The following is a 27,412-nucleotide window of genomic DNA, read 5'->3' as shown; positions in this document are numbered from 1 at the left end:
AAAGACAGGACCGGCCCCCACCTCAGAATCAACGGCAAGCAGTGCAGGAGGAGTTTGAGACGCCTCGAAACTCCTTGAAATGGGTCTTTCTTTTATGAGAAAGAAGGGCTACAGGTACTGTCTAAGTTTAAAGTGTGAGGAGAGGCTGACTAACTCAGTCAGCCACCCATACGCAGAGGCCAGTCACCATGCAGACAAAAGGAAGAGGGTATCAGTGACATTTTTATTTTTCAAAAAGCTCAGCATTAACCATTTCTGCCTTTTCTGAAGCCAAACACTTTTTTATTAAGAAGTAATGAGAACATTGGAAGGTGCACAGAACAGCTCACTCCTCACACAATGAAGCTGTGAGTTTACAGAACTCAGATCAGCCCCAGACCAACCCCTCATTCACCTGAGAACCTAACTGTGGCTTTGGCAAATTGTCAAGAAAAAAAAAAATTTCTCCCAAAGTAGGCCAATAAATATATTACAGACACAGTTATCTCATTTAATCATATATAACAGAAGAAAATTCATTTTTCACTAGTCTTTGTGGGGAAGGAAGATGTGATTCACAGTGCATAGCTCAACCAGCTGTCTCTAGATTCTGACATTAACAGGGAGAGCGCCACCCGCCACACAGACCCTCGGTGAGGTGTATCACAGGCACTTGGTGTCACCACAAAGGCCAGAGCCAGCCTGAGGACAAAGGTCTCTCCCCAGGCAGCCCCTCCCCTCAGCTTCAAACAATGCATCCTGAGACAGGGCCAGAGACAAGCCCCCTAGGCTCCTGCTTTAAACTTGAGGGCCTCTGAGGAGGTGGTGTCTAGGGACAGGCTTCGACTGAACTTTACCTGAGAAAACAAGATTGTCCAACTCAGTCATCATGAATTCCTCTGTGCTGGGCAGCCACCCCCCAGCCCATGACTAGGCTCAGCCACCACTGGCAGCCCTCTCAGTGATGTGAACTTTGGGTGGGTCCTATCGAGAGGGATGTTGGGGGCACCACCCGCAGCTCCTCCACTGTGCCAACATGCGGTGTGCCTTCCACACCCACTCAGGGGGGACGTGTGCGTGCACATGTGTGACACATGGTGTGACTGGAGTCCCATGCTTCAGACACACCTGCACACATGCCTGTGACAGAGCCTTCCTGGCCACGTGCCTGGCCCAGGGTCCCTTTTCAAGTACAGCAACACAGGGCTACAGTCTGAAACTCTTAACAGTAGCCCCAACCCAGCCCCCTGGGTTCTGACATCAATCACAGCAACAATCTCATTTTGAAAACCCAAACCTGGGTTGAAAGGAAAGAGGCACTTCCAGTATTTTCTATAGTTTTAACTGTGATGAACAAACTACTGTCTTCTGAACAAAATTAGGTGTATTAAGTGACTAAAACGGATCCATACGTTATCGCATCCTTCATTCTGCCATCGTCAAAGAAACATGTCTTCAGAAGAAACCGAAAGAAGAGAATGTAAAGGGTCAGGAGTGGAGCCAGAAGCACACAGCAAGAGAGAGACCACTCCACTGTCACCACGCGGGGCCCCCCAGTGCTGGGCCAGCTGGGAGACCGCGGGCGGTGAGGGTGGTGCCACCTCCGTTCTCCTGGCAGCTGACCTGCTCACCTACGTGTCAATTCGTTACAAAAGCTGTGATCTGCAGGCTATACATGATTCATTTAGGACTTGCTGGAAAATCATCTTACAGCAAGAATGCAAGTTCCTGGCAACTGGCGTGCGCGTGCACCCGCTGCGACGTTCCTGTCTCTGTGCGGGAGGAGGTGATGTGGATACGAGGCAGCACGAAGACCGCCCTGCGGAGAGGGGGCCGCTAGACGTACACCCAGCCTTAGCAGCCCGAGTTGAAGGTGAGTGTTTCTCAGTAAGGCAACCGAGTATCCAGTCCCTGTCTGCTGTGGTGGAGGAGTTACACGCGCACACACTACTGGGCCTTTCCTAGTTCAGCGAGAGAGGAGGGAAGGAGGCACGGAAGGGAGGAGACACACCCCAGCGGGCTGTAAGCGGAGGGAGAAGGTGCAGAGCCAGCAGGTCACGTCCCCCGACTCACTCCAGCCCCTCCCAGCTATCCGTCAGGTGGCCTTTGCTCGGCCTGCGGAGGCCAACCAGCTTCCCTGCTGACCGCAGGCCCCAGCGAGAGCTGTTTCCGGAGCCGGCCAGGCTGGTGTACTTGGTGGAGGCCTTGCCATCTTCCTCCCAGCCCAGCTGTGGGGGACAGTCACTCACGGCGCCATCCACATCCACGGCCACATCTTCAAAACCAAGTTTTGGAGGCTCCCAACCTTCAATCTCATCCGGCTTCTTAGACTGTGCGCTTGGTTTTAACACCAAATTGTCCCAAAATCCAGCTTTTTTCTCGGTCTTCAATTCCTCTTTTAGTCTTAAGTTAGTTCTATGGAGAGGAAAGAGGAAAGTGTTGATTTGTCTGAAAGCTAACGGGTTAACAAAAATGAGGGAAAATTCGCGAATTTGTTGGAGGCATTTTTCTGGATTTTACTTGGCAATACAGAAGCAAGGAGCTAATTCTCCAACAGAAGACACAGGGCCCCCCCTAGTCAAGGTGGTGAGAGGCGCGCAGAGCAGGCCCAGCCAAGCGACTGTCCTAGGGTTCCTGTGTCCATGGGTTCCAGTAGGGCTTCAAAGACAGCCTCCCTGTCCCAGCCTCCTTAAAGCGGTCTATCCAACACCAAGATTCAGAACTCTGTCCCCCATGCAGAGGATCTTGTGGACACCCACCTTCAGGAGATCTGGAATCCACCTGTCCCTCCCAGAGTCTCTCCTTTTTCTGGATAGGACCCTCACAGCCTGGTCACTAGAGAGACAGGAGGGTGGGCGAGCCACCTGACAACACTCTGAGGACCCCACAACTTACCTTCTAATCAGCATCCTGACACAAGACTGATACGTTTATTTTTATATATGCTTTGTGACATTCCAGAGTGTTTGTGATAAGCTGGCAGCACACCTGCGATAATGCTGCCGGTTCCACGGGTCCCTACCATCACCCCGTGCCTCTGGGCTTTTCTCCCTGACTGGCCCAGAGCCTGTTTCCTCACCTTGTCATGGCCTTGCCCATGTCTCTAATCCTACCTACACTCGCTTGATTTTGTTACCAGGCCTTCTAAGGGCACCCCTATCACTATCTACACTTGAGGAGGGGGGAAAGGATTGTCACCTCAAAGGGGACCCACAATCCACCCTCAGAAACAGTGACAGGGGTGAGGTGACCCACCTGGCTCTCGAGACTGCCTCTCTCCGGCTGAGGGTGTGACTTACCCTTTAGACTTGGGGGATTTACATCTTTCCAGCAGATGTTGTTCGTCATCTTTGTTAAACAGAGAGCTCACTTCTTTCCAGCCTCGGAAACTTGCTCCTTGAACCTAAGGGTTAAAAAGAGGCTCAAATGATGCAGTAAATAAACAGGCCAGTCTGTGCTCCAATAACCACAAGACTGAGTCTGGAGACGGGAAAGACTCAGCACAGGGGCTGGAGCAATAGTACAGTGGGTAGGGCGTTTGCCTTGCATGTGGCTGACCCAGGTTCTATTCCCAGCATCCTATGTGGTCCCCCGAGCACTGCCAGGAGTTATTCCTGAATGCATGGGCCAGGAATAACCCCTGTGCATCGCTGGGTGTGACCCAAAAAGAAAAAAAAAAGACTCAGCACAGATTCTGCCCCTTGACTTCCTCTGCACAAAGTCTGGCTCATCTGCATACAAGCCCTGTCACTTCATCCATCCACCAGCTCCACGCACCATGTGGCCACCCACATAACTTATCATCTGAAAGGATGGTAGATGCACCCCAACCCAGCAAACACCCAAGTCTGGGGCACTGGCACCCATGGGAGGTAGGACTGGGAAGAAGAAATAACATGTTAGCTCTGAAGCCTATGATTTTGTTCCACGTTCATTTTTGATACCCTAAGTTTCTTTTCTTTTTTTTTAATTTTATTGAATCACCGTGAGAAAGTTAGAAACTTTCATGTTTGGGTTATAATCACACAATGATCGAACACCCATCCCTCTACCAGTGCACATTCCCCACCACCAATCTCCCCAGCATACCCCCTTCCCCACCCTCCCCCTGCCTCCATGGCAGACAATATTCCCCATACTCTCTCCCTACTTTGGGGCATTATTTTGCAATACAGACACTGAGAGGTCATCATGTTTGGTCCATTATCTACATTCAGCACACATCTCCCATCCCGACTGATTCCTCCAGCCATCATTTTCTTAGCGACCCCTTCTCTATTCCATCTGCCTTCTCCCCTCCGCTCACGAGGCAGGCTTCCAGCTATGGGGCAATCCTCCTGGCCCTTGTATCTATTGTCCTTGGATGTCAGCCTCATGTTATGTTATTCTATACTCCACAAATGAGTGCAGTCCTTCTATGTCTGTCCCTCTCTGACTCATTTCACTTAGCATGATACTCTCCATGTCTATCCACTCATAAGCAAATTTCATGACTTCATCTCCCCTAACAGCTGCATAGTATTCCACTGTATAGATGCACCAAAGTTTCTTTATCCAGTCATCTGTTGTAGGGCACTTGGGTTGTTTCCAGATTTTGGCTATTGTGAACAGTGCTACAATGAACATATAGATACAGATGTCATTTCTACTGTGCTTTTTTGCATCCTCAGGATATATTCCCAGAAGTGATATTGCAGGGTCATATGGAAGCTCAATCTCTAGTTTTTGAAGAACTGTCCATATTGAAACCCTAAGTTTCTAATAGAACCAGGCCTCTGAGATTCGAAGACACAGTTAGGAATAATGGAGGGAAAGTGCCAGACTTCTGGAGGACTGCTGTATGTTCTGTTCTGCTGTATGTATGTTACTCCTCAGAGTCATGTTGCTGGGAATGAGTGCTGCTCTTCCTGTGTGTGTGTGGTGGGGGGGGGGGGGGGGGGCGGGGGCGTCACTGAGGGCAGACCTAGCTTTAAAATGCAACTTAAAACTTCAGTGATGCTGTGATGCTGGCACTTTTACTGAGAGGCTGCTGGGCTGCAGTTTTATTCTGCTTGCATTTTTCTTGCCAGTGGAGTCCAATTGCTGAAGATACTCCTGAAGCTAGTATCAGGGAGAATTCTGTGTTTTCCACAATGTAGATTCTCGACTCAGGTTGGACACCAAGATCTTTCATCCGTTTTGAGTTAACTGTGCATATAGTGAGTAGTGGTCCAATTTCACTCTTTTGCACATGGCTCCCTAGTTTTCAAAACCGTTTGTTAAAAAGGCTTTCCTTCTCCACCTTATGCATCCAGCTCCTTTGCCACAGATGATCACGTATCAGAGGGTTTCCTCCCAGGCTCAATCATACTCTGTTATTCTGACAGTCTGCCTTTGTTCCAGTATCACACAGATCTGACTGCTGTACAGTAGAGTACAAAGTCAGGACACAATATCTCCCATATTTCTTCTCAGAGTTGCTGTAGCAATTTAGGGAACTTTATGCCTCTTCATGTGCAATAATGTTCGTTCTGAGTTGAAGACTGCCATGGGAGCTTTGACAGGGTCCTGAGTCCACAGAATGCTTGAGGTAGGATGGGTAGTTTGACCATGTCATTTCTTCTGATCAATGAACATGGAATAGTGTTTCCTGTGTCCTTCTCTGTTTCTTTCAACAGTGAAAGCATTCAGGGTATGAGACTTTTGCCTTGTTAGGTTGATCCCAAAGTATTTGCTTTTCCTTGGATGCAATTGAAAAAGGGATTTTTCAAGTTTGGTTGTTTTTTGTTTTTTGGGGTTTTTTTGGTTTGTTTCCCTCAAGTTTGATGTCTGCATTCAGAAACGCAAGTGATCTGCATATGTTGATCCTGCAGTCTGCCACTGTGCTGTGCTGGTTTCTAGACAGTTTCTAGAGTTTTTGTGGCACGTGGGCTTTTCTGCATCTGACACATCATGTCGTCAGCAGTGGTGCTGTTATTCCCAGGGTCAGAGTCTTGGACTGTTATAAGGAAGCACAGTTCAGCGCGTGGAAAGGAACAGCATCTTCACACGCAAGGCCCCACAAGGCAACTGCCTTTCGGAAAGGATTGGGGATAAAATAATTTTTTATCAAAGATTGAATTCAGGGAAAAGGTGACAGCAAAAACATGAAGACTAATATGAAGTGTCATAAAACTTCAAGTGGGAGCCAAGAAGTTGAGTTAAGGAAATAGGAAGCTGAAATCTGACACAGAAAGAAACAATTCTTCCTTCTGTTCACACCTCAGCTTCTAAGTTTTCATGCCTCATGAGGAAAATAGCTGCAATTCTAGAAATCAAATATTATCTATAATTTGGGACCGGTGTGGTAGTATAGTGGATAGGATTTGATCCCTGGTTATTCTGTTATTCTGTACCGAATACAGTCTAGTCCCCTACCAGGAATAACACCTGAGCTCAGAGCCAGGAATTAGCCCTGAGCACTGCCAGGTGTGGCCCCAAAACCAAACAAAAAATAATATCCATAATTTATTAGCCCCCTGTTTTGCAGAGATTTAGCGGAAGTGAAGCATGACAGGGAGTTCAGTGGCTGGCTTCTGGTGGCTGACATTGAACCCAGCAGTGCTCTCCACTCTCTGCAGGCCTGCCAGCTCTGAGCCACCTCTCAGAGCACAGAGCACGGGAGCTGAACCTGCACAGTGCGAGGATAACCAGCACCCACAGATGGCCAGGCCACCTCTGAGGACAGCCTAGAATGGAGGGGAAAGCCTCAGTGCCTGTCTTTCTCCCACCCTCACTCCTGCCCCCTCTGCTGAGCAGACAGCATTCCCAGCCACACAGGAAGCCTGGCTACAGAGACACAGGCAGGCATGAGCCCACCCTCCAGACCAGGTGCTCAGCTACTCTTCTCAAACGACACCTCTCAGCCCCCACCCCACCCTTACCCTCAGAGCTCAGGCGTGGGCTTACCCCTAATTAGACTCAGAACAAGAGCCACTTGCCCAAAGGAAGCTACCAACTGACATAGCCAGTGAGCTGGTCTGATCTGAATGGTGAAGAACAATCGAACAGGGGCCTACAGAAAAAGCTCAACGGCTTAGAGCAGAGCTTTTGTATGCTAGAGGCCCAGTTCTGTCCCCAGCACCACATGGTTTCTCAGTACCACTGGCTATAACCCCGACTACAAGTTGCCAGAAGAGACCCCCAATCACTGCCAGGTGTGCCCAGCTTCCCCCAAAAAAACTATCTTCAGCAAAGCAAATATGTAAGTCTAGAAGGAAAGAGTGCTTTCTCAAATGTGCAGTTACCAAGACAGGAATCAGGGGTCATGAAAAACTCCAGTAATGGACCCCCAATCAATGGAGATGATGAATGTCAAAAAAACTAGGCACAGCTTAGTGAATTCAAAAGCATTTTTTAAAACTCAGTGACTTCGTGGAAGGGTTCAACAGAGCTCTTCAAACACACCCTACTGTGCAGGAATACACAGAACCTGCATTCTTCAGCAGTGCTTCTCAAGGTGGGTTCCACAATGGGTCATCTGAACAAAGGCTTGAAAACACATCCAAGAGATGATCCTGATAGAACTGTCAGCGTTGTGGTAAGGCCCTCGACCACATTTGAAGGAATGCCAGAAAAGCAGGAGGAATTTTATTTTTGTTTGGCGGCACATCTGGCAGTGTTCAGGGCTTTCTCTTAGCTTTGAGCTCAGGGATCACTCTTGGCGGGACCTAGGAACCACACAGGGTGCTAAGAAACGAACCCAGGTGGGACACTTACAAGGCAAGTGCCTTATCCACTTATTGCTACAGCCAACATGAGGAATTTTTAAAAGTTCTCTGGGTAATTCAAGTTAAGAAGTACAGTTTGAGAACCACTGATCTAGAAAAACCTTTGAAGCCAGGGTTAGAGAGGAAAAGGAAATGAAGGGGGAAAGCCTCTGGACTTCTAGGACAAAATCAAAAGAAATCGTACTGACATGATGGGGATTCCAGAAAGAATGAGAAAAAATACCAAGTCTATTTAAAACCACAATGGGCAAAATATTCCCAGTCCTATGGAAAGAACTGAACATCAGGATCCATGAGGCCCCAAACTCCAAATCGACTGAGTGGAAAAAGGATGCCACAAGACACAACACAGGTTTTGCTCTTAAAATAACATTTCCACAGCCATGCCTGGCGGGCATTCTTGTTGGGCAGGGGGAGAAAGGCCCGAGGAAGCTGAAATTCAGACAATGGAAGTGAAATGGACACAGGTTTTAGAAGGATTAGGAGCCAGACTCCATGTCGGACTGTCACCAGAGGAACCAGTAAAGTGAGGAAGCCGGGGCTGGAGCGATAGCACAGAGGGTAGGGCGTTTGTCTTGCACACGGTCGACCCGGGTTCGATTCCCAGCATCCCATCTGGTCCCCCGAGCATCACCAGGAGTAAGTCCTGAGTGAAGAGCCAGGAGTAACAACCCCTGAGTATCGCTGAGTGTGACCCAAAAAGAAAAAAAAAAGTGAGGAAGTCAGTCACTGGCGTTGCGGCTCAGGGAGACACAGTTCAGGGCAGTCTTCAAACCCACAGGGATGCAGGGACACAAGTGTGTGTGCCAAGGGGAAAGGAATGGCAGAGCAAGGAGAGAAACAACTGCGATGAGAAGCCTGGGAGCCTCATCCCCAAAGGGCAGGGCTGCTCTGCCAGCTGTAGTCCACCAGAGACGGGCCACAGACAGGCAGGAGACAGAACCCGCCCCCTCCCCCCAGCACGCGCACGCGCGTGCGCGCGCACCCACACACACACACACACACACACACACACACACACGAGTGTCAGGAGCCCCCGATGAACTCAGAGCTGAGGGAGATCCTGGATTCCAGCGTGTGGGTCTAGCAAGAGCCCTTTTTCCAGGGCTTTCTTCCCTAACAAGCACTCACAAGAAGAAAGGAGCCAAGAGTCTTGAGGAATGGCCAAAGCGAGGTCTTCCATAGGGCGAGGACTGATTTTCTAATCAAGAACATTAGGGCTATTCAGAAGTTAAAAACCAAAGCAAGAAAATTATTAGGAAAAACTGCAGCGCGTTATGAAAACAACCTGATTGTCTCCAACATAAAAAGGTTTCATAAGCCGAACAAATAAAAACCACAGGCTGTCGTGAAATGCGAGGGGCAGGCAGCACAGGCATCCCGGGGGGCATCGAGCAGCATCTTCTTGGTTCCAGTAGAAAAGGCTCCAGAACACTCGCCTGCTAGCCCTGCCCATCGCAGGCAGCAGGCTGAGGTGCACTGGCGATTCCTGCCAGGCCCCTTCTGAGGCTTCTTCTGGACGACAAGGATCCTCACTGCACACCGAAGACTCCAGCTTTGGGGCTCTTCGGAGCACAGCCGGGTGCAGAGGCCGCAGAAACTGACCCCCAAGGACCACCCCAGGGGCCCTCCCTCCTAGCACTGCTGTAATGTCTTCAGAAAACAGAGGCAGGGGCTGGAGAGACAGCACAGCAGGTGGGGCACTTGCCTTTCACACAGCCAGTGCAGGTTTGATCCCCAGAACCCCTGCATGGTCCCCTGAGCCCTGCCAGAAGAGATTCCTGCGTGCAGAGCCAGGAGGAAGCCCTGAGCACTACTGGGTGTGGCCCCAAACAAAGTTAGAGAAAGAAAAAAGCCAGGTAACACCTCCTCGAGCTGTGTTCTGTTGCAGGTGGGGATCCTGTAGGGGTCCCCTTCTTTCTCTTACAGGTCTTCCTGACAAAGTCCTACCTCAGAAAAAAAAAAAAGCAGAGCCCCAGGAAAGCCTGCTTACAGGAAAGGACTGAGAGTCCTTCAGTGACCCTCAATTCTGAGAGCTCCCACGGAGCCCCACACACAGAGCCCCCAGCCTCATACGCAGAGCCCTCACAGACCCACACACAGATCCCTCAGCCCCACACACAGAGCCCTCAGCCCCACATACAGATCCCTAAGCCTCATACACAAAGCCCCCTCAGCCCTGCACAGAGCCCCTTCTATTTCCGCCCTCCCCCCGACCCCCAGCCACATCCAGTGCCAATTCCCCTCTAGGCCCAGGAGAAGCAGTACCCAGGGTCAGCATGTGGACCCCTGCATTGCCCTGACACTAGCTGACAATTCCTCTGGATGTCACAAGGTGGCACAGAAACCGCCGGAGACCAGGAGCAGGTCTTCCTTGGGCACAGAGCTGAATGCAGAGCTGAGATTCAGCAATTCCACCTCCACTTCTAATCATCTCCCATTCTGAAAACTTCTGTCTGCTTTGCTTACAACCCTTTAAACATGTCTGGGAACTAGATGACTAGACTATTTGTATAGTAACAGTGGCACCTGCTACTTCCCTCAGACACTTGTATCACACTGAACTTCAAATATACCTTCTTGGATGGTGTTAATACCCAATTTAAGTAACCAGCACCAATTAGAACCTTCTTGTAATCATGATGAATACACACCTAACTCAGGTGGTCTAACAGTAAGGATCTCAGGTAGATGGCTGCAGGCAGACGCAGACTGCTACAGTGATCCCCCTACCCTCACCTCCCAACACACACACAGATACATAGATATACAGACACACACACAGATACACACAGATACTCACATACACACACACAGATACTCAGATACAAGACAGACACACACAGATACACACACACACACACACACACACACACACACACGTGCGAGTGCACATTCTATGTCCCACCGGTTTTTAAAGCACTTCAAAGGTCTAATCCCTTAAACCCATTAACTGTTCTGCATAAACCCACATACCTCTATCCTAACCACTAATCCGCTTTGACAGCGGGCTCACTCTGCTGGCCTCTGAGGGGTTGGGAGAGGTCTTCATTCTCAGTTTCTGGGTAGAGATGGTCCTTGAGGACTGATTATGTCCCTCTGAATTCACAGAGAGGAATGCAAGCCTGCAAAGGGGCTGGTGCTGGGGGTGTCCTCTGGAAGGGGGGAGGCTGAGGGGCCTGACAAGAGGATCAGGGTCTAAAGGCAGAGACCCTGAGAGCCCAGACCTTCCCTCACCCAAGCTCATGGGAAGGGGTCCACCGGCAATATACACAACAATGCAGATTATGGCAAAGTGCTTAGTTCTCTTTGCAATCCCCAGGAAGAGACACAGCTCCTTACTTAGCAAACCAAAATCCATCTGCAGAAAGTACTCCAATCTGAAGTCAGTGGATCTTGCATCCACTCCCTAAGGGCCCTGGGTACATGAGTCACAGCAATGGAACACACAAGCTAACCAAAACACGATGCCAGGTAATCAAAACTACAAGAGGCACATGTGAGAATGAAACTGACGATGATTCTCTTGTGAGCTATGTGCACCGCTGCAGATATGGGGAAAGCGAGCATACACGTCCTCCGCGGGTCCCTCCGAGGGGTGGCTGCTGGCTCTCAGGGGGCCCGGGGACCACCACACACCTGGACCCAACACGGGAGTTGGGCACAGCAGCCACCCACACATGTGGGACAAACCTCACTCGCTCACGCAGTCAGCTATATCTAACATAGGACTCGGGGCACACCACAATTGCCGGCACCCAACACGGAACCCGGACCCCTAAGGCAGATGCTGGTGTTTCATTGGCAGCTACAAGGAACTCGACCTCCAGAGAGCCTCTCATCTCCTTCCACTGTTTGCCACCCATTACAAACAACGCCCACTGGGTTTTTTCCAATCACCCTGTGTGGCTGGAGAACTGTTAGAGAAAAACTTTTCCACAATCTAGACTTCTGTGCTTCCTTCGGAGACAGGAATTTTCCCTCTCTGAAGGACACTGGCACCAAGTGGAATCACACAGTCCTCATTCTGAGACAACAGACAAGGTCGTTCTCCTCCTCCACGTCAACCAGCACCATGAAGGTCAGCCTCCTATCTTCAGAGCCTCGGTACAGAATAGGAACCACTATCTCATTCCAAGAGATTAAAAAGAATAATCTGAAGCAATAACATAATAGGGTTCTGATAGAGCCTAAGGAACTTTCCCCACAAAGGGGTAAGAACACAAGGGACCGGCCAATACCACCCGCAAACCCGGAAGCACAGGACGTGCCCTGAACTCCGACTGTCAGCACATGCTGGACGCCCAAAATCAGTCTGGAGTTTTTTCTCCCATGCTAGGTCGAGGGCAGTCTGCTCACCACCAGCCCAGAAAGAAGTACGCCCTTAGCTGCTAGTATGGAATTCTGGGGGCATCTGGCTACCAAGCCACCAGGAGATGACTTCAAACACAACGGTGTTCCTCTCCATCTTATCCTGCCTCCCTCAGCAACAGTTACACCTGCACTTTTCCCACCAGTACTGGCTATGGGGATCAGCCCGCTTAGCAGACCCAGTAGATAGACCTTGCAGAACCACAAGGAGCAGAGTAGAGGCCATGGGCCTGACCCGTGCTGGCACCTCAAAGAAGGGCACCTTCAAAGCATCGGTTTCATTTCTGAAACAAGCGAGTGGGCCTTGATGGATCTGACCCTGAGCAAAGGGTGAGAGGAGCTGTAGCCCACAGTGTGGACTTGGCTGGACCATGTCCTCATCTCTGCAGACCTCCACACAAAGATGCACTCGCCGTCTGGAAGGCCCCAGAGAGCAGCTGGGTCTCAATGCTCTAAAGTACTCAAGAGGTCTTGGGCGCAGTGAAGTGCCCGCAGCTGTGCCTTTTCTTCTTTAAACATCCCCCCCCCCCTTTGTGGTGCATTTTGTGTAATAACAGGTGCGTGCGCACACATACACACACACACACACACACACACACACACACACACACACACGGTCACAGCTCAGCAAGGTCAGCATTCTGTTTGCAGCCTAGCACACAGGCTCCCAAGACTGCCCTGTGCCCAAGGACACCTCAAGCAAACAGTGTGGGGAGATCCTGGTCAGCCCAAAGCAGGCCGGTGTCCCTGGCACAGGTCAGCATCAAGACAGTTCGCCCTGGGCACTCAGGAAGGAGACGCAGCACATCACTGCCAGTGAAACAGCCGCTAGCTCAGAGGCAGCCAGATGGGAAGCTTGTGGAAGACACTCCCCTTAAGACATCGGGGAAAGGTAATCTGAACGAGACACCAACATACCAATGTGTGGAGAGCCGAGACCCCACCGCAAGGACGTGGACACACAGTGCTGGTGAGCATGTGGCATGGGTGTATGACACAGGCAGGAACACAGTGGCTCCTTGGCAAACTGAGCATGTTCGCCAGGTGTCGCTGCAACGATACTTCTAAGGGTTTGCTAAAATTGTACATCTACCCGAAGTCCTGTGTGTGGATTTTACAATGACTTTACTCAAAACTGCCGAGACTTGGACATCCAGGAACTGTGATACAGCAATGAAAACAAACAAGCCCCAAGAAAACTGCCAGGAAGAGGCATGAGGGGCCCACATGGAAAGGCCATATATCACTACCAGATTCCAGGGCACTCTGGAAAAGGTGACACTACAGGGACCTCTAGGGACAGGAAGAAGCCAGCGGGGCCAGGTGGCGGGCATGGGCAGGGAGAGCAGAGAGCAGTGGGGCAGGGCACCCCCTCTGCAAAAAGCAGCATGGGGATCTGAGTCATTTCTGTCGTGACATCTATAAACCCACAGAGGGGACATCGCCCAGATTCTCATGTACACATGGTCTCAGCATGGGCAGGTCATGTAATATGCACCCACCAGGGGTGTGAGAGTAAGGGAGGCTGTATATGGGGAGCACTTAAAGAAGTTGAAACAAAAAGAAAAACTGGGGGCCAGAGCGATAGTACAGCAGGTAGGGTGTTGCCTTGCACGCGGCCAACCCAGGTTCGATCCCTGGCATCCAATATGGTCCCCCAAGCACAGTCAGGAGTAATTCCTGAGTGCAAAGCCAGTAGTAACCCCTGAGCATCACCGGGTGTGACCCAAAAAGAAAAAAACAAAAGCTGATCTAGTGAGACACACAAATAGGAATGGGTGACATTTCAAAAATCTAATAAGAACATTTAATGTGGGGCCAGAGAGATAGTACAGTGGGCAGAGCACTTGCCCTGCACACGGCCAACCCAGGGTTTGATTCCCAGCATCCCATATGATCCCCTGAGCACTGCCAGGAGCAATTTCTGAGTGCAGAACCAGGAGTAACCCCTGACCACTGCTGGGTTTGGCCCAAAAAAAAAAAAAAAAGAAAATGAAGGGGGGGGGGAAAGTAACAATTATATATTCTAAAAACTCAGTGAAATTTCAAATTGTGAAATGTGAAAATAGAAGTTCATATTCTTCTGATGAACGCAAAAGAATGATATGAAAAACCCCACAAACTCCGAGAAGTGGCAGTTTTAGTACATGGTAGAAATGGCTCATAAAGCGGGGAAAAGGACAACATAGTTTAATGAATGTCGGCAACTGGTATCTATTTTAAGAGGAAAATAAAATGTTGAATTCTTATCTTCAAAACAGTATACTTAAATTCCACAAGGATGAAAGTTACTGTTCTTAAATGAACCGTTAAGGAACCAGAGGCTCTGATGTCAGGGAAGGAAATGCCTTTCTAAGTGTAAAAGCCAGAGAAACAGAGGAAACAGAAATTTTGTCATTTTAAAAGGCTTTTAAGGGAATCGTTTTCAGATCATTATTTTAGAAATTTATTTCTGAGGTATTTTCTGAGGCACAATTGTCAAAGGGGTTGTTTTTAAAATATCTCTTCTTGTTCATTATTTGTGTATAGGAAACCCATGGGCTATTGCATATTAACTTTGTAGCCTGCCAGTTTACAATACAAACCTACTGTTTTTGTTTTGTTTTGTTTTGTTTGCTTTTTAGGTCACACCTGGCAATGCACAGGGATTACTCCCGGGGGTGCTCAGGGGACCATATGGGATGCTGGGAATCAAACACGGTCGGCTGCATGCGAGGCAAACCCCCTACCCACTGTGCTCTCACTCCAACCCCTCTAGGAGCTTTTTTGCAGAGTCATTATTAGTCTAAATAAAGTATGTCAGCCACAAATAGTGAGAGCTTGACTGATTCCTTTCCTATCTGAGTATCTTTTCCTTGACTAATTGCTATGGCAAGAACTTCTAGTACCATACTGAACAGAAGTGGTAAGAGTGGGGAAACTTGAGTTTTGGCCATATGATGTTTCAACATCATCTCTTCATCAGCGTACATTTCCCACCACCAGTGTCCCCAGTTTCCCTCCTGCCCTCATCCCCCTCCCTACCCTCACCCCAGCCAGCCTGCCTCTATGAAAGGTATTTTTCTTCTCTTTTTCCGTTTAGGCACTGTGGTCTGCAATACTGTTAGGGAAGGGGTACCATGCATATGTGATCACTTTACCTTCTTTTAGCACCCAGTTCTTTTCCAGAGTGATCATTTCCAACTCTGTCACAGCAGTCCCTTTTCTGTCCTAACTGCACTCCCCACCCCCTTGTAGCAAGCTTCCTACCATTAACCAGTCTCTCTGGCCCTCAATTCTATTATCTTGGGTATTATTCTCAAATTATGTTCTTATAGCCCACAAATGAGTGCAATCATTCTATGTCTGTCCCTCTCCCTGATTCATTTCACTCGGCATGATATTGTCTACATCCGTTCATGCACAAGCAAACTTTCCATCTCACTGTGATTCAATTTTTAAAGATTCTTAATCAAATTTTAAAAATCTTATGACAGATCAAATATTGGGGTGTAGTAGTTTTTAACCTTTGTCCCTGCTTCCTGGCAAAGTGCCCAAAAACCTAGGGATTTAGTCTTTTCTGTGCAAATGCCCGAAAGGGGGTGCTAGAGAGCTTCAGAAGTACCCAGACCCCTTGCCCGGCGCTACCCCCACCCCACCCCCAGATGGCCCCGGAGCTCCTGGAGGGGACCTGTAGGAAGCTGAGTTCACTCAGTGATATCCAATAAAGTGACCCACTGTGTCTCGGGGTGTACCCTGTGCCAAGTCTGGGCCCCTCAGAGGCAGGTCGTGTTCTCCAGCAGCAGCACCCCAACCCCATACTGTACTGTGGCTTCTTTCCTGGATGTTCCTGACTCAGGTGCCTAAGAAGCTCAGCCCCTCCTTCCATTTCTGTGAGCTGCCAGGCGATCTTTGGCACTGCTGACTCGGGTTCAGCTAACAGAAGGGCAGCCATCTTGGACACCCCACTTTCTTTTCTTTTTCCAGAATTTATTTAAACACTGTGGCTTACAAAATTGTTCCTAATACAGTTGTTACGGGCATTCAATGTTCCAGCACCAATGTCACCACCAGCGTGACTTTCCCTCCAATACTGTCTCCAGATTTCCACTCATCTCCTGAGGCCTGCCCCCTTGGTAGGCACAAAATAATTCATCTTGCTTGTTACAACTCAATGGCTAATGGAATTACCAAAACCATGTCAGTTAAAGAAAAGTTGTGAAAATTGTTACATCTCATCACTGGGTCATTAAGCCCTTGGTCTGAGGGTTCACTGAGCTGTTGCTGCTAGTCAGCCTTCAGTGTTACTGTTTCTGATTCTGGGGCTTACAAGGCTTCCAAGTTTCATTGTGTTGTGCTTCTACGGGAAAGTCACTATTGTGGAATTTGGAAGTGTTGCAAAGCCAGGTATGTGATTGCACTGCAGATGTATAGAACTGAGCTGATGAGTTTACCCAGTGGCTACGGCTGCCCGGGCTTCAGGAAGCAGGGGAGGGTGTGGGGAGGTTGCCGCCCCCACTCCGAGCAGACCCGGAATGCCAGTTTGGCGTCTCTGCAGAGATTAGTTGTGAAGCAGTGGAGTTGGCTGTTAGCATGGGAGGTTGTGGGGTGTGAGGGCAGCTGCTGGGGCTTCGGCAGGGCGGGGACTCGGTCTGGGGCCTCCTGAGGGCACCCCAGAGTTTTCAGGTCTAAGACTGGTGCACTCCTGAACTTTCGCAGCTTGGCTTGCATCTCTCCCGAGATCAGTGGTGAAGCGGGGCCTGAACTTTTATGCAACTGCTGTGGGTGTGACTGTTGGGGCTTCCACACTGAAGGGGGTGGGGGGAACCCACCCCCACTCTGAGAAGACCCCAGAGTTTTCAGCCTGGAAACTGGTGAATCAGTGGATGCATCTGTCAAGGCTTCGAGCAGGGCGGGGAAACAGCCCGCGCCAACCCCCCCAAGGGGCACCCCATTTTCATTATGCTAGAAGCACGTTTCCTGTCTTAACCATTCCCAAGGATACTGTGCCGTACACAGGACCAGCACACACTAGGTAACTCAAATCGCAGGCATGGGTTTCTCAGAGACCTGAAGCCAGCAAGCCCAAAACACGGAGACAGGTGGAGCTGAGGTCTATCTGGACGCCTATCCACAGACACTTTCTTCTCCCTGGTACACGATGCACAGAAGGGGAAAGGGCCACCGGCCACACTCCTGTGGGCCCCGCAAGTGCCCATGGTGCAGATGTCTCAGAGACTGCTTCCAAGTGCAGTTCGTGCCCATAACTGAGATCACTAAGTCCTTTAGAGATCTGGTCCTGGCTTCCTGGAGACATCCGGACAGTGTTTCACAGCCACTGGACCGTTTCACTTTCCCACCAAAGCACAGCTGCAGCTCTCCTTACCAACCCTTGTTCTTACTTAGGCAAGGTGCAACACAGTATCTAATATTTGGATTCATTTTCCTAATAACTACTGATGCAGAGTATGTTTTATCTGTAGATCATTTATGTTTCTTTGGAGAAAAGTGTATCCAGTTCTTGGCTCATTTTTAAAACTAGGTTTCTTTTGATGTTGCTTTGTAAAAGCCCATTGTGTTGAATCAGCCTCGGTATATATACAGTTGCTAAGCATTCCCTTCCCCGTTTCCCTGCACTACCTCTACCCTGCTGGTGGTTTCCTTTGCTGCAGTGTTTCTAGGTTTCATCTGACCCCACAGGTCTATGTTTTGCTTTTAGTGACTACAGTTTGGGTAGAATATCCAAGAAAGTATTGCAAAGATCGATGGGAAGCTTGTCACCTATGTATTCTTTAAGAACTTAAAATTTGGGGCCTTATATGTAAACCTTTAAATCAGAGAGAATCAAATTTTTATATGTTGCATATATTAAAGGACCGATTCCATACGATACATGTCAACATCCAGCTTTACAAAAATCATTTGCTAAAAAAAAAATGTAAATTTAACCTTGTGTACTGGCACCTTGTTGTAGAGTATTTTAACTCTGAGTGAGAATGGATTTCTGGGCATTCTGTTCCACTGTCTGTTTGTCTAGCCTTTGCCGGACCACACTGGCTAGGTTGTAGTAGTTTTGGATTATGCTTCAAGGAACTATAAGGTGTCCAGATTTATCTCTTTTCAAAAACTTGTTTTGACTCTTCAAAAATTATTTTGGAGTGGGGGGCCAGAGCAATAGTAAAGTGGGTAAGTCATTTGCCTTGCGGCCAGCACCATTTAGACCCCCATACCCCATATGGTCCCCAAGCCCACCAGGAGTGATCCCTGAGCAAAGAGTCAGAATTTAGCCCTGAGCACCACTGGGTGTGGTTCCCCCAAAAAAACAACAAAAAATGATTTTGGAGTATTCTGGGTTGTTTAGATCAGTTCTGTTCACCTATTCTGACCAAGGTCCTCTCCAGTCTTGCTTCCTTCCTTGTGGCCCCCCGGTCTGATTCTGTGGCTTATTGTGATTTTCACCTGTGCCCCCTTAGGGTGGTCCCATCCCAGAGGCCCATGGGGAGAGCATATAGCCCCCAACTGGGACGCTGTTTTAGAATATGAATTTTAAGATGAGATTCTTTTATTCCTGCAAAAAATGGCATTGGCAAGGTTTTTATGAAGTCTGTAGGTCACTGTGGATTAGTGATCTACATTTTAACAATGCCCTCCACATTAAGGCCCTCCCGCTGATCGTCGATTTGCTCGAGCGGGCCCAGTAACGTCTCCATTGGAGACTTTGTTGTTACTGTGTCTGGCATATCGAATACTCTCGGTAGCTTGCCGGGCTCTCCGAGAGGGGCGGAGGAATCGAACTCGGGTCGGCCATGTTGGCCGCTTGTAAGGCGAACGCCCTACCGCTGTGCTATCGCTCACAGTGGTAGGGCGTTTGCCTTGCACGCCCTCCACATTATGGACGCAAACGTCTTTCCATTATCTGTGTCTTTTTAAATTTCTTTTGGCAAGGTTTTCTAGTTTTGACGTTATTTTTTTATGATGCTACTGTTAATAGGAATTATAATTCACTTTGGAGGGAATTTCCATTGTATCTAAGCATATACTGTTTTCAAGGGTGCAAAAGCACAGTACAAGACAGAACAGGGCTTGTTACGGTCCAATCTGCAGATTGTCAAGGCACCCTGGGGGAGCAGAGAGACTGCCTCTCACCGCAAACCAGAGCCCGGCTCGTCACTGGAGAAACCAGCACTTTTAGAACCCCCAGCTCTGCAGAACTGAGATGTGGACAGTCAAACCCACCTTAGCCTCATTGTTGCTGTGGTGAGAGAAGGATGACACACTGTTTCTGAGTCTTCTTCTTGACCTGTGATTGTCATACATTTCTCCCTGAGGGCAGACACAGGACCAAACAAGAGACTGGAGGTGAGAGCACTTAGCACCATACAAATGCACACCTACCACTCAGTGGATGCCCAGTAAGAGTATCAGTAAACACTCTGAGTGCATATACTCTAGGTTTCACAATTAAGACTCCCTACCGGAGTAAAATCACAGCAAATCCTATGACACAAATTCCAGGTGAATTAAGTTACCAAGCAATTAGAAGAGACAGGGTCAGAGGGATAGAACAGGGCTTAAGGCGCTTGCCTTGCATGGCGTTCACCCTGGGTTAATCATCTCCCGCACTGCGTATCCTGGTCACTCCTAAGCACAGAGGGGAAAAGAAAAAAGAAAAAGAAAGAAAGCCCCGAGCACTGCCAAATAGGGCTCCAAAACAAAAACAAATCAGCTGAGACATCCAAGAAGCTTTCGTCAACACTCAACCCAGCCCAACCCTTGTCTCTGCCCTCAGCCTCCCGAAGCCAGCCACACTCTTCCATCTGCACTGCCCAGCGCTACCTGCACACAGCTGCAAAGCTGGGGGCAGAAACCCTCAGCTCCCACCCTCACCTCATCACTCTCCGGCCCTGTCAGTCTCCACCTCCTGCTTTCAGCCTGTGCATTGGCAGCATCTCTGTAGACAGACAGGACTGACTTCTCTACCTTTGGTCATGAATGTGAGGCATTCTGGAACCGAATCTGTCTGTGGGAACTCCTGATAGGCCCTGCCCACACCCCTGCCCTCTCTCTTCCCCTCTTCCCTGGTCCCACTTCACTGACCCCAGCATAAAAGAGGCTCACCTGGCCTCTGGTTCCCCAGAGCTGGGCCACGTGCTGCTTCCCCTGCCAGGAGGCTCCCCATGGCCCTCGCCCTCAGAAGTGCCCTCTCTCCTGACCCTGCAGGCAGCACCATCTCCAAAGCCGTGGGCAGTGAACCTGACTGCTGCTCCACCTAGAATTCGGGTCTGTCACTGGTGTCCGCATCCCACAGGAGCGTCCCACCTGTCTCCTCTTTCCTGGGGAGGATCAGGAAGCCCTGATGCCACTCAGGTGTTATGGGAACAGGGCTGGCAAGTCCAGGGCCCTGCTGGAGTCAGGGAACCAGGCCATCCTGTGTCTCCCAAGCCCACTCCAGAGCGGACCCTCTCCTCATGACCCTGCTTATCCCCACTGCTCCCCCTCCAGCGATGGACATGCAAAGGAGGTGTGTGGACAGCACCTCCCCACCCTCCCCAACCAAGGTTACAGCATTTTCCACCTTCTCATTCACCAGGAAACTCTTCCCCATCCATAATAAGACTTCTCTCAGTAGGCTTGTTTTCACAAATCCTAAGCAGAAAAAAAGTTAAAAGTGAGCTATGATCTAGCTTACTTTGAAATTCCAGCCCACACACAATTTTACCAATATTTAGGGCATTGACTGCAGAAGTCCTAGCATTTTTAATGTTAAAATATAATAGTACTTAGAAAATGAAACATGCAGGGCTGGAGTGATAGCACAGCGGGTAGGACGTTCGATTCCTAGCATCCCATATGGTGCCCCAATCACCATCAGGTGTAATTCCTGAGTGTATGAGCCAGGAGTAACTCCTGTGCATCACCGGGTATGACCCAAAAAGCAAAAAAGAAAAAAAAAACAGAAAATGAAACATGGCCTCAGCATTTAATGATAACCTAGCCAGAAAAAGAAAGAGTGTGGCAGACAATGAACACGGAGAAGCCTGGGGTCCAAGGCTGGGTTCCTGTGTGAGTGTGGCGGCACATAGGGTCCGTACACTTTCCTCAGAGCCTCCTATGTCCCCATTCCAGGGAGTGAGGGCACAGAAAACCCCATCAGATCTGACCGGGCAGGTGCTGAATGCCTGCTGCAAGATCCTGGGAGCCGCCGGCGACGGGTTTTCATCAAGAAGCCTCTACAATGACTTGCGCGTGGGCCAGCAAGACTGCACTTCCATCCACACCGCCTGGGCAAGCTCATCCACAAGCCACAGGCACCGTGACAGGTGGCAGGAAACAGAAGGGCACTCACTTCCAGAAGGAGAGGGCAAAGGCCGAGCCGCCAGCCCATATGCTGTGCCACTTGAGTTTCTGCAGCTCTGTGCTATGACCAGGACAAGCACCCAGCTTTGACCTGAGACTATGCACCAGTGTCAGTGGCAGGTGAAGCTACAGTGGGCAGAGTAGGGCAGCGATGCCACCTCCTCAGGCTCACTACGTGATCTAAGTAACAGGCATGAGCACTTGGTGAAGCCAGCCTTGTGTCCCTCCCAGCTCAGACCCTTCCTGAGGGCCCTGATAGCACAGGAGAGCCACAGCCACCAAAGAACTCCAGTCACCATCCAGACGTGGAACCAATTAACACCTGCCACTGCCTTTGGATGGCAACATAGTACAGGCCATGCACATGCGCCTAGAACATTACAGAGCTCCCTTCGCTGCAACCTTGAAGAAAAGCCTCAGCAGGAACTATGGACACCCTGATCCCACTGGGTTACCAGGTCCCCTCATGGTCCTGTGCCCACCTGTCCCAAGTGCTACTTGGAACCGCCTTTCAGAGTCCCTCTGCTCTGCCATCACCATCAAGGCTTGTGGAACAGAGGTCAGCTCAATGTGCGATCAATGACCAGACACAGGAGCAGAGAGTTTCTTGTTTTAGCCCCAAGCTGAACCCCAATGCATCATCTTACCCTGAACCAAGACCAAGATGTGGAAAGGAGCCAGCGCGTTCACTGGCAGACCTAACAGAGACTGTGAGCAGGGCCGAGCATGTCAGAGGGCCAGAGGCTGTCCCTGAGCAAGGCCTGGGAAAGGAGGTTCGGCCCACCCAGGACCCACAACCACCATGCAGGAAGGGTGCCTGTCCCGGTTCCCACACTGGAAGCAGAATCCAATGCAGAGGGAAGCGCTGAGTCATAGCTCTTCACGAGTCAGGGTGACGAGCTTCCGTCCCAACAACCACTGAAGAGAGTGAACCTGAACTAAGGGCTTAAATCAATGAGTAAACCATAACCAAAAGTTACTGGTAGTGATAGGAATAATTAAGCAAATACTTCTCTCACTGGGGGGTCAGTACTGCCCCCTCCCATCTTCCCCTGGGACGTGAGGGTGTACACTACCCAGGACAGGCCAGGAAACCAGCAGGGGAGAGCTTGGAGTGCGTCTGTCTTCACCGGGCAACTGCGTGGCCATTCTAAGTCCCCTCCTGCTTTGTGACTGGCTCCTCTGGCAATGGAGGCACCAATCAGGCCACAAGCTCAAACTAGCAGTGCCCAGGCACTGCAGACAATAACCGGGGTCACCTTACCTGCACCTCAGTTTCTCTGTGGAAAAGCCAACCTGAAGTTTGACAAGGTGCAGTGGTTTAAAGGAGAAACCAGATCTACGCACAGGCTGCATTTCCATGGAACGGCAGTTCTTCTGACTGGTTTATTAGTGCATCCAACACTGCCAACTGCCCCTTGGCTTGTGAACATGTGAAAAGCCGCTCAGGGTTATCCGTGGGGAAAACAAAGCAAAACCAAGCATGACACCACTTTCCTCGCTGACCTAAAAGTGTACTTCATGTCACACCAGGCTGGAGTGCAAAGAAGCCTCACAGTGGGGGCAAGTGGGACTCCAGGACCTCCCATCAACATCACAAGAGGGAAACGACACTGTGAAGTATAAGAGATACAAGAAATCACACCTAAAATCATCAACAGGGATAGTTTTTTCCAACTTAGAAAACTAAAAAATTTCTACTTCACTCCTTTCTACCCAAACACCAGTAACAGCTCCAGAAAGCCCTCCTGTACCCCCACACTCCTTCCTGACACTACACAACAGACCCTCTGCACCCCAATCCCGTCCTAAGTCCACACAGCACAGCACCCTGGCACCCCACTCTCTCCCTCGCCCCAGAGGACAATAAACTTGGGTCCAGACTCTGGCTTCCTCTCCCCTCTTCCTCTCTTCCCAGCAGATTTTAAAACTTTTTAAAAAAATTTGTGGGGATGAGCCTGCAGAATAGGCCTCAATCTTTTCAACTTTTAACGTAACAACATGCCATAACTTTCTGGAGGGTTGTTTTAAAATCATTAATTTAAAGCTAGCTACACCCCCGTGCTATATGACTGAGAGAGATGAGCATGGACCATACTGCAGCGCACGCGCAGGCCTAACTCTGGGTCTCTCGGCCTGACACGGCTGAGGGCTGGAGGGGACAGAACAAGCGTTCTTCAGAAAAGACTCAATTACATACACTTTCGTATTTTAATAGTACACAGCTGAAAGTGAACGTTTTTTCCCTGCCACAGTGCTGACATGGGAAGCACTCAACGCAAAGACGAGTGAACACCTGAAGGCAGAAAAAGTGATTATGGTGGGAAAGCTAATGTTAGAGTTTGAATATACATTTTATGTGACCCATAAAGTTCTCAAGAGTGACTCCATTAAAACGAAACAAAACTTCCCACTGGAAGGAAATAAAATATTAACAATTAATATTCAGAAATCTGATAACACTGCAGTTTTGTTCATGAACATTGCACCAATTACAACTTACAATGCTCTCATCGTTTAATTAAGATTAAGGTGAATGATTCACTTTATAAACCTGTCATCTTTTAATAAAAATAGATGTGTATTCATAAAAAAAAAACCAATAGCCTGAAGCAACTGAGACTTATTTTCTGCTATTAATAATACTGCAGTGGCTCGCGCTTCAAGTCTGTGTTCCCCCTTGAACACTATCTTATCTCGCTTGCTTATCTCGATGTTTCTTGGCTTGCTTATTCCCACTCCAAAAAAGTGTATGTTCTCCCTCGAGCATGCATTTCTTCCTCTCCCCTCACAAATTTTTAAATAAGCTTCAATAAAAGCTGTGTGAGTCACCAAAAGAAAAATTAATAAAAAATAAAAACACTGTAGTTAGCAGCTAAATCTTTTAGACTTATGAAGTATTTTGAATGTCCCACATACAAACTTGTTAGAACCAAACACAACCTTACTATTTTTAAAATATACAGGTTACAGCTGTGTGACCTGATTTTTCAAGTAAGTTGCACACACCAGATGTAAGTGTAAATCAGTTCCCTGTATGCCTGACACTGAACCCGAGGACCAACCAAAGAGACAGATTTCCTTTGGTTAAAAGGTTGAAAATGAACAGAACTGACACCTTCCTAAGGAGACCGACTTCTGCAGATCCATTAAGTTTTGCTCACCATCAAAGAGTGTTTCCTCCTCTTGTTTGTCAGTTTATTTGTTTCCTTGGGACCCACGCCCAGCAGAGCTCAGGAGCTACTCATAGCCTGGTGATGGAGGTTGCTACTAGCAGTGCCCAGGGGAACCAAAAGGTGCCAGGGATAGAGCCTCTGGGGGTAGCATGGAGCCTCTGGCAAGCGAAGCATGCCCACCCCACAGAGCCATCTCCCCAGCCCCTTTTTGTTTTGGCTATCTTGGGTCATACCTGGCAGTGCTCAGGGCTTACTCCTGGCTCTGCACTCAGGAGATACTTCTTGCTGGCTCAGGGGACCACATGGGTGCTAGGGATCAAAGGTGGGACTAGACCCAGGTCTGCTGCCTGCAAGGCAAGTGCCCCACCCACTGTACTCTCCACTGCTCCAGCACCCATGGTGACTTATGAATTTTTTCATTTAATTCTAAAAGCAGCTGACTCTGGGATAAAGACCAAGTCTCCTGTAAGAATTAACTAAATTTAGAGTGTGACTAACCTGTCACAATTCCAAGGGTCTCTTCTATAGCAAGCCTTCTGCAGCAATAATAAACCAGTGTTTCTCAAAGTGGGTGATATGCGCCCTGCAGGATGCTGGAACAACTGAATGATGGGGAGTGGGTAGCAATGCTGGCTACCACCGAGTGGGGTGAGGGGGGAGGGTGTGCTTGTGCTTGTTCCCTTAAAGAAGGGGGTACTGAGGGGCAGGAGAGATAGTACAGCAAGCAGGGCACTTGCGGTGCACATGGCCAACCCAGGTTCAATCCCTGGCACCACATAAGTTCCCCTGAGTCCTGCCAAGAGTGATCCCTGAGCATGGAGTCAGGAGGAAGTTTTGAACACCACTGGGTGTAGCCCAATAAACAAACAAAAAAAAGCAGGGAGGTAAACACTGAGTGACATTTTTTCTGAAAAGAAGGTGGGAGGCCAAGTAAGTTTGGGAATTTCTGCTTTCTACTAGGGCTAGCCTTACTAAAGCAACATAAAATCCAAATCAATTTCATTCCTATAAAAATTCTAATGACCCAGAGTATGGGCATTAAATTTCAGATACACCAAAGATATAACCTATGAAAGGGCTAACCGATAGTTTCATTTAAAAAAGTTTTTTTTAATCTGCTTTATAAACACTGCTAGGAGAATCAGAAGCTAGGACTAGGAGAAAGTACTTGGAAAAGGCCATCTGATAAAGAATTCTTATCCAAAACTAAAAACTCTGGGGACTCCAAAATAAGTTAAACAAAATCAATTAAGTTTAAAAATGGGGCAAAGATCTAGACACCTTATTAAAGAAGATACAAGATGGTACATAAGTATAGGAAGATGCTCCTTGTATGCTACAGGGAAACAGACCTCAGACTCCACCATGACCCAGAACAGGGACCCCACCAGGTGCTGGCAGGGCTGAAGAGCAGCAACCCCTGGGAGCCGAGTTGGGTGGCTTCTTACAAAATGACAGACCCAATGGCTGAGTTATGCAAGCAACCAGGTGCCGGTCAGAGTGTCAAGGAGGATGTGCTTCACAAGGCCAGGGGGTGCCTTTTCAGACTGACAAAAGTTGAAATTCAAGGAGGCTGATAAGGCCAAGAGGAGAAAGCGAGCACTGGATTTCACCGATGCGTGCAATTTAAGGAAATAAAACGGAGAGACAGAGGAAGAAAGTAAAACTAAGCCCACGGACACACAAAACTACTGACCTGAAGGGGAATTGGGTGCTGGATGGAAGAAAAGCTCTATGCGTTCTGGACTGGGTGATTGGGGGCGGGGGGACAGGTGCTAATTTTTGTTCTTTAAAAAACAGTTTTCAAAACACTAAACACATTCTCATTATAAGATTCGATTATTATTTTCCCAAAGGAATGAAAAGCTGATGGCCACAGAGAAACAGGCCAAGGAGAAAGCTGAAGGGTGGGGCACGGAACAAGGGACACCGGCCTGAGCTTCCCCAGGGCACTGCGGGGGGCGGGGGGCTCCTAAAATCTAGTATTTGGGCCAGACCTGATGGGGGGGGGGGTCACTCCTGGCACTCCCTGGGAGACCCTGTGGTGCCAGGGCTCCGCATTTGAGCCATCTTCTTTCCCACACACCCCCCAATTAAAAAGGAAGACTGCCTCCACAAGAACGTTAGCTGCCACACGCAGAGGACGGACAGTGGGCAGTGACAGAGGACGGACACTGCCCGGGTCAGAGGTCACACCACGTGACGTCAGCAGCGGAGGTGAACCAGACGGGGGGTGGGGGATGCCCAAGTCAGGGCCCAGGCGTGCGAGGACCCCGGCCACGCCGCAGTTCCAGCCGGAAGTGGCAGGAGGGGGCGGCTCTGGGGCACCAGGGTCCAGTGCAGCCGCGTCGCCGGCCAGGAGGCGGCTGAGTGCCCGGTCCCTGGGGTGCGCGTCCCCCACTCTCCGGCGCGGGCTGGGGTGGGCTCTCGGGTGCACACTCTGCGCCCCTCCGAGCGGCGCCAGAAGCCCGCACCCCGCGGAAAGGGCCGCGCCGGCCGTCCGCCCGGTGGGCCGAGGCCTGGACGCGTCCACTCGCTCGGCCCCGGCCTCGGCCGCGGCCCCGCGCCTGCGCCGCCCACCTGCGCCCCCCTCACCTGCGCAGCGGCCGCGGCGGCGGCGGGCGGCGACCCCCCTCGCGGGCCGTCCTCCTCCTCGGGCGCCTCGTCCAGGAGCACCCGGCTCCGGTGCAGCTTCCACATGCTGCGTGGCCGCGCGACCCGCAGCCCGGCCCCGCCGCCCCGCTCCGACTGCGGCTCCGCAGCCCCGACGCGGCGGCGGGGCGGGGCCCGACGGACCGCTCG

General features: G+C 49.7%; 1 protein-coding gene across 1 annotated transcript; it reads right to left on the bottom strand.

The window, feature by feature from the left end:
• Positions 1-204: 204 nt before the first annotated feature.
• On the bottom strand, positions 205-27,412 carry TDRP (testis development related protein). The gene is made up of 3 exons (XM_056114056.1): positions 27,206-27,412; positions 3,279-3,382; positions 205-2,394 (listed from the first exon to the last, which is right to left on the bottom strand). Exons 1-3 carry the CDS (start codon positions 27,308-27,310, stop codon positions 2,049-2,051), a joined length of 555 nt encoding a protein of 184 aa, XP_055970031.1. The 5' UTR covers positions 27,311-27,412; the 3' UTR covers positions 205-2,048.

The sequence above is a fragment of the Sorex fumeus genome, unplaced genomic scaffold, assembly GCF_029834395.1.
Source record: "Sorex fumeus unplaced genomic scaffold, SorFum_2.1 ptg000024l, whole genome shotgun sequence".
Taxonomy (NCBI): Eukaryota; Metazoa; Chordata; class Mammalia; order Eulipotyphla; family Soricidae; genus Sorex; species Sorex fumeus.
The sequence above is the reverse complement of the archived record's forward strand: the minus strand, read 5'-3'. Positions and strand labels throughout refer to the sequence as shown.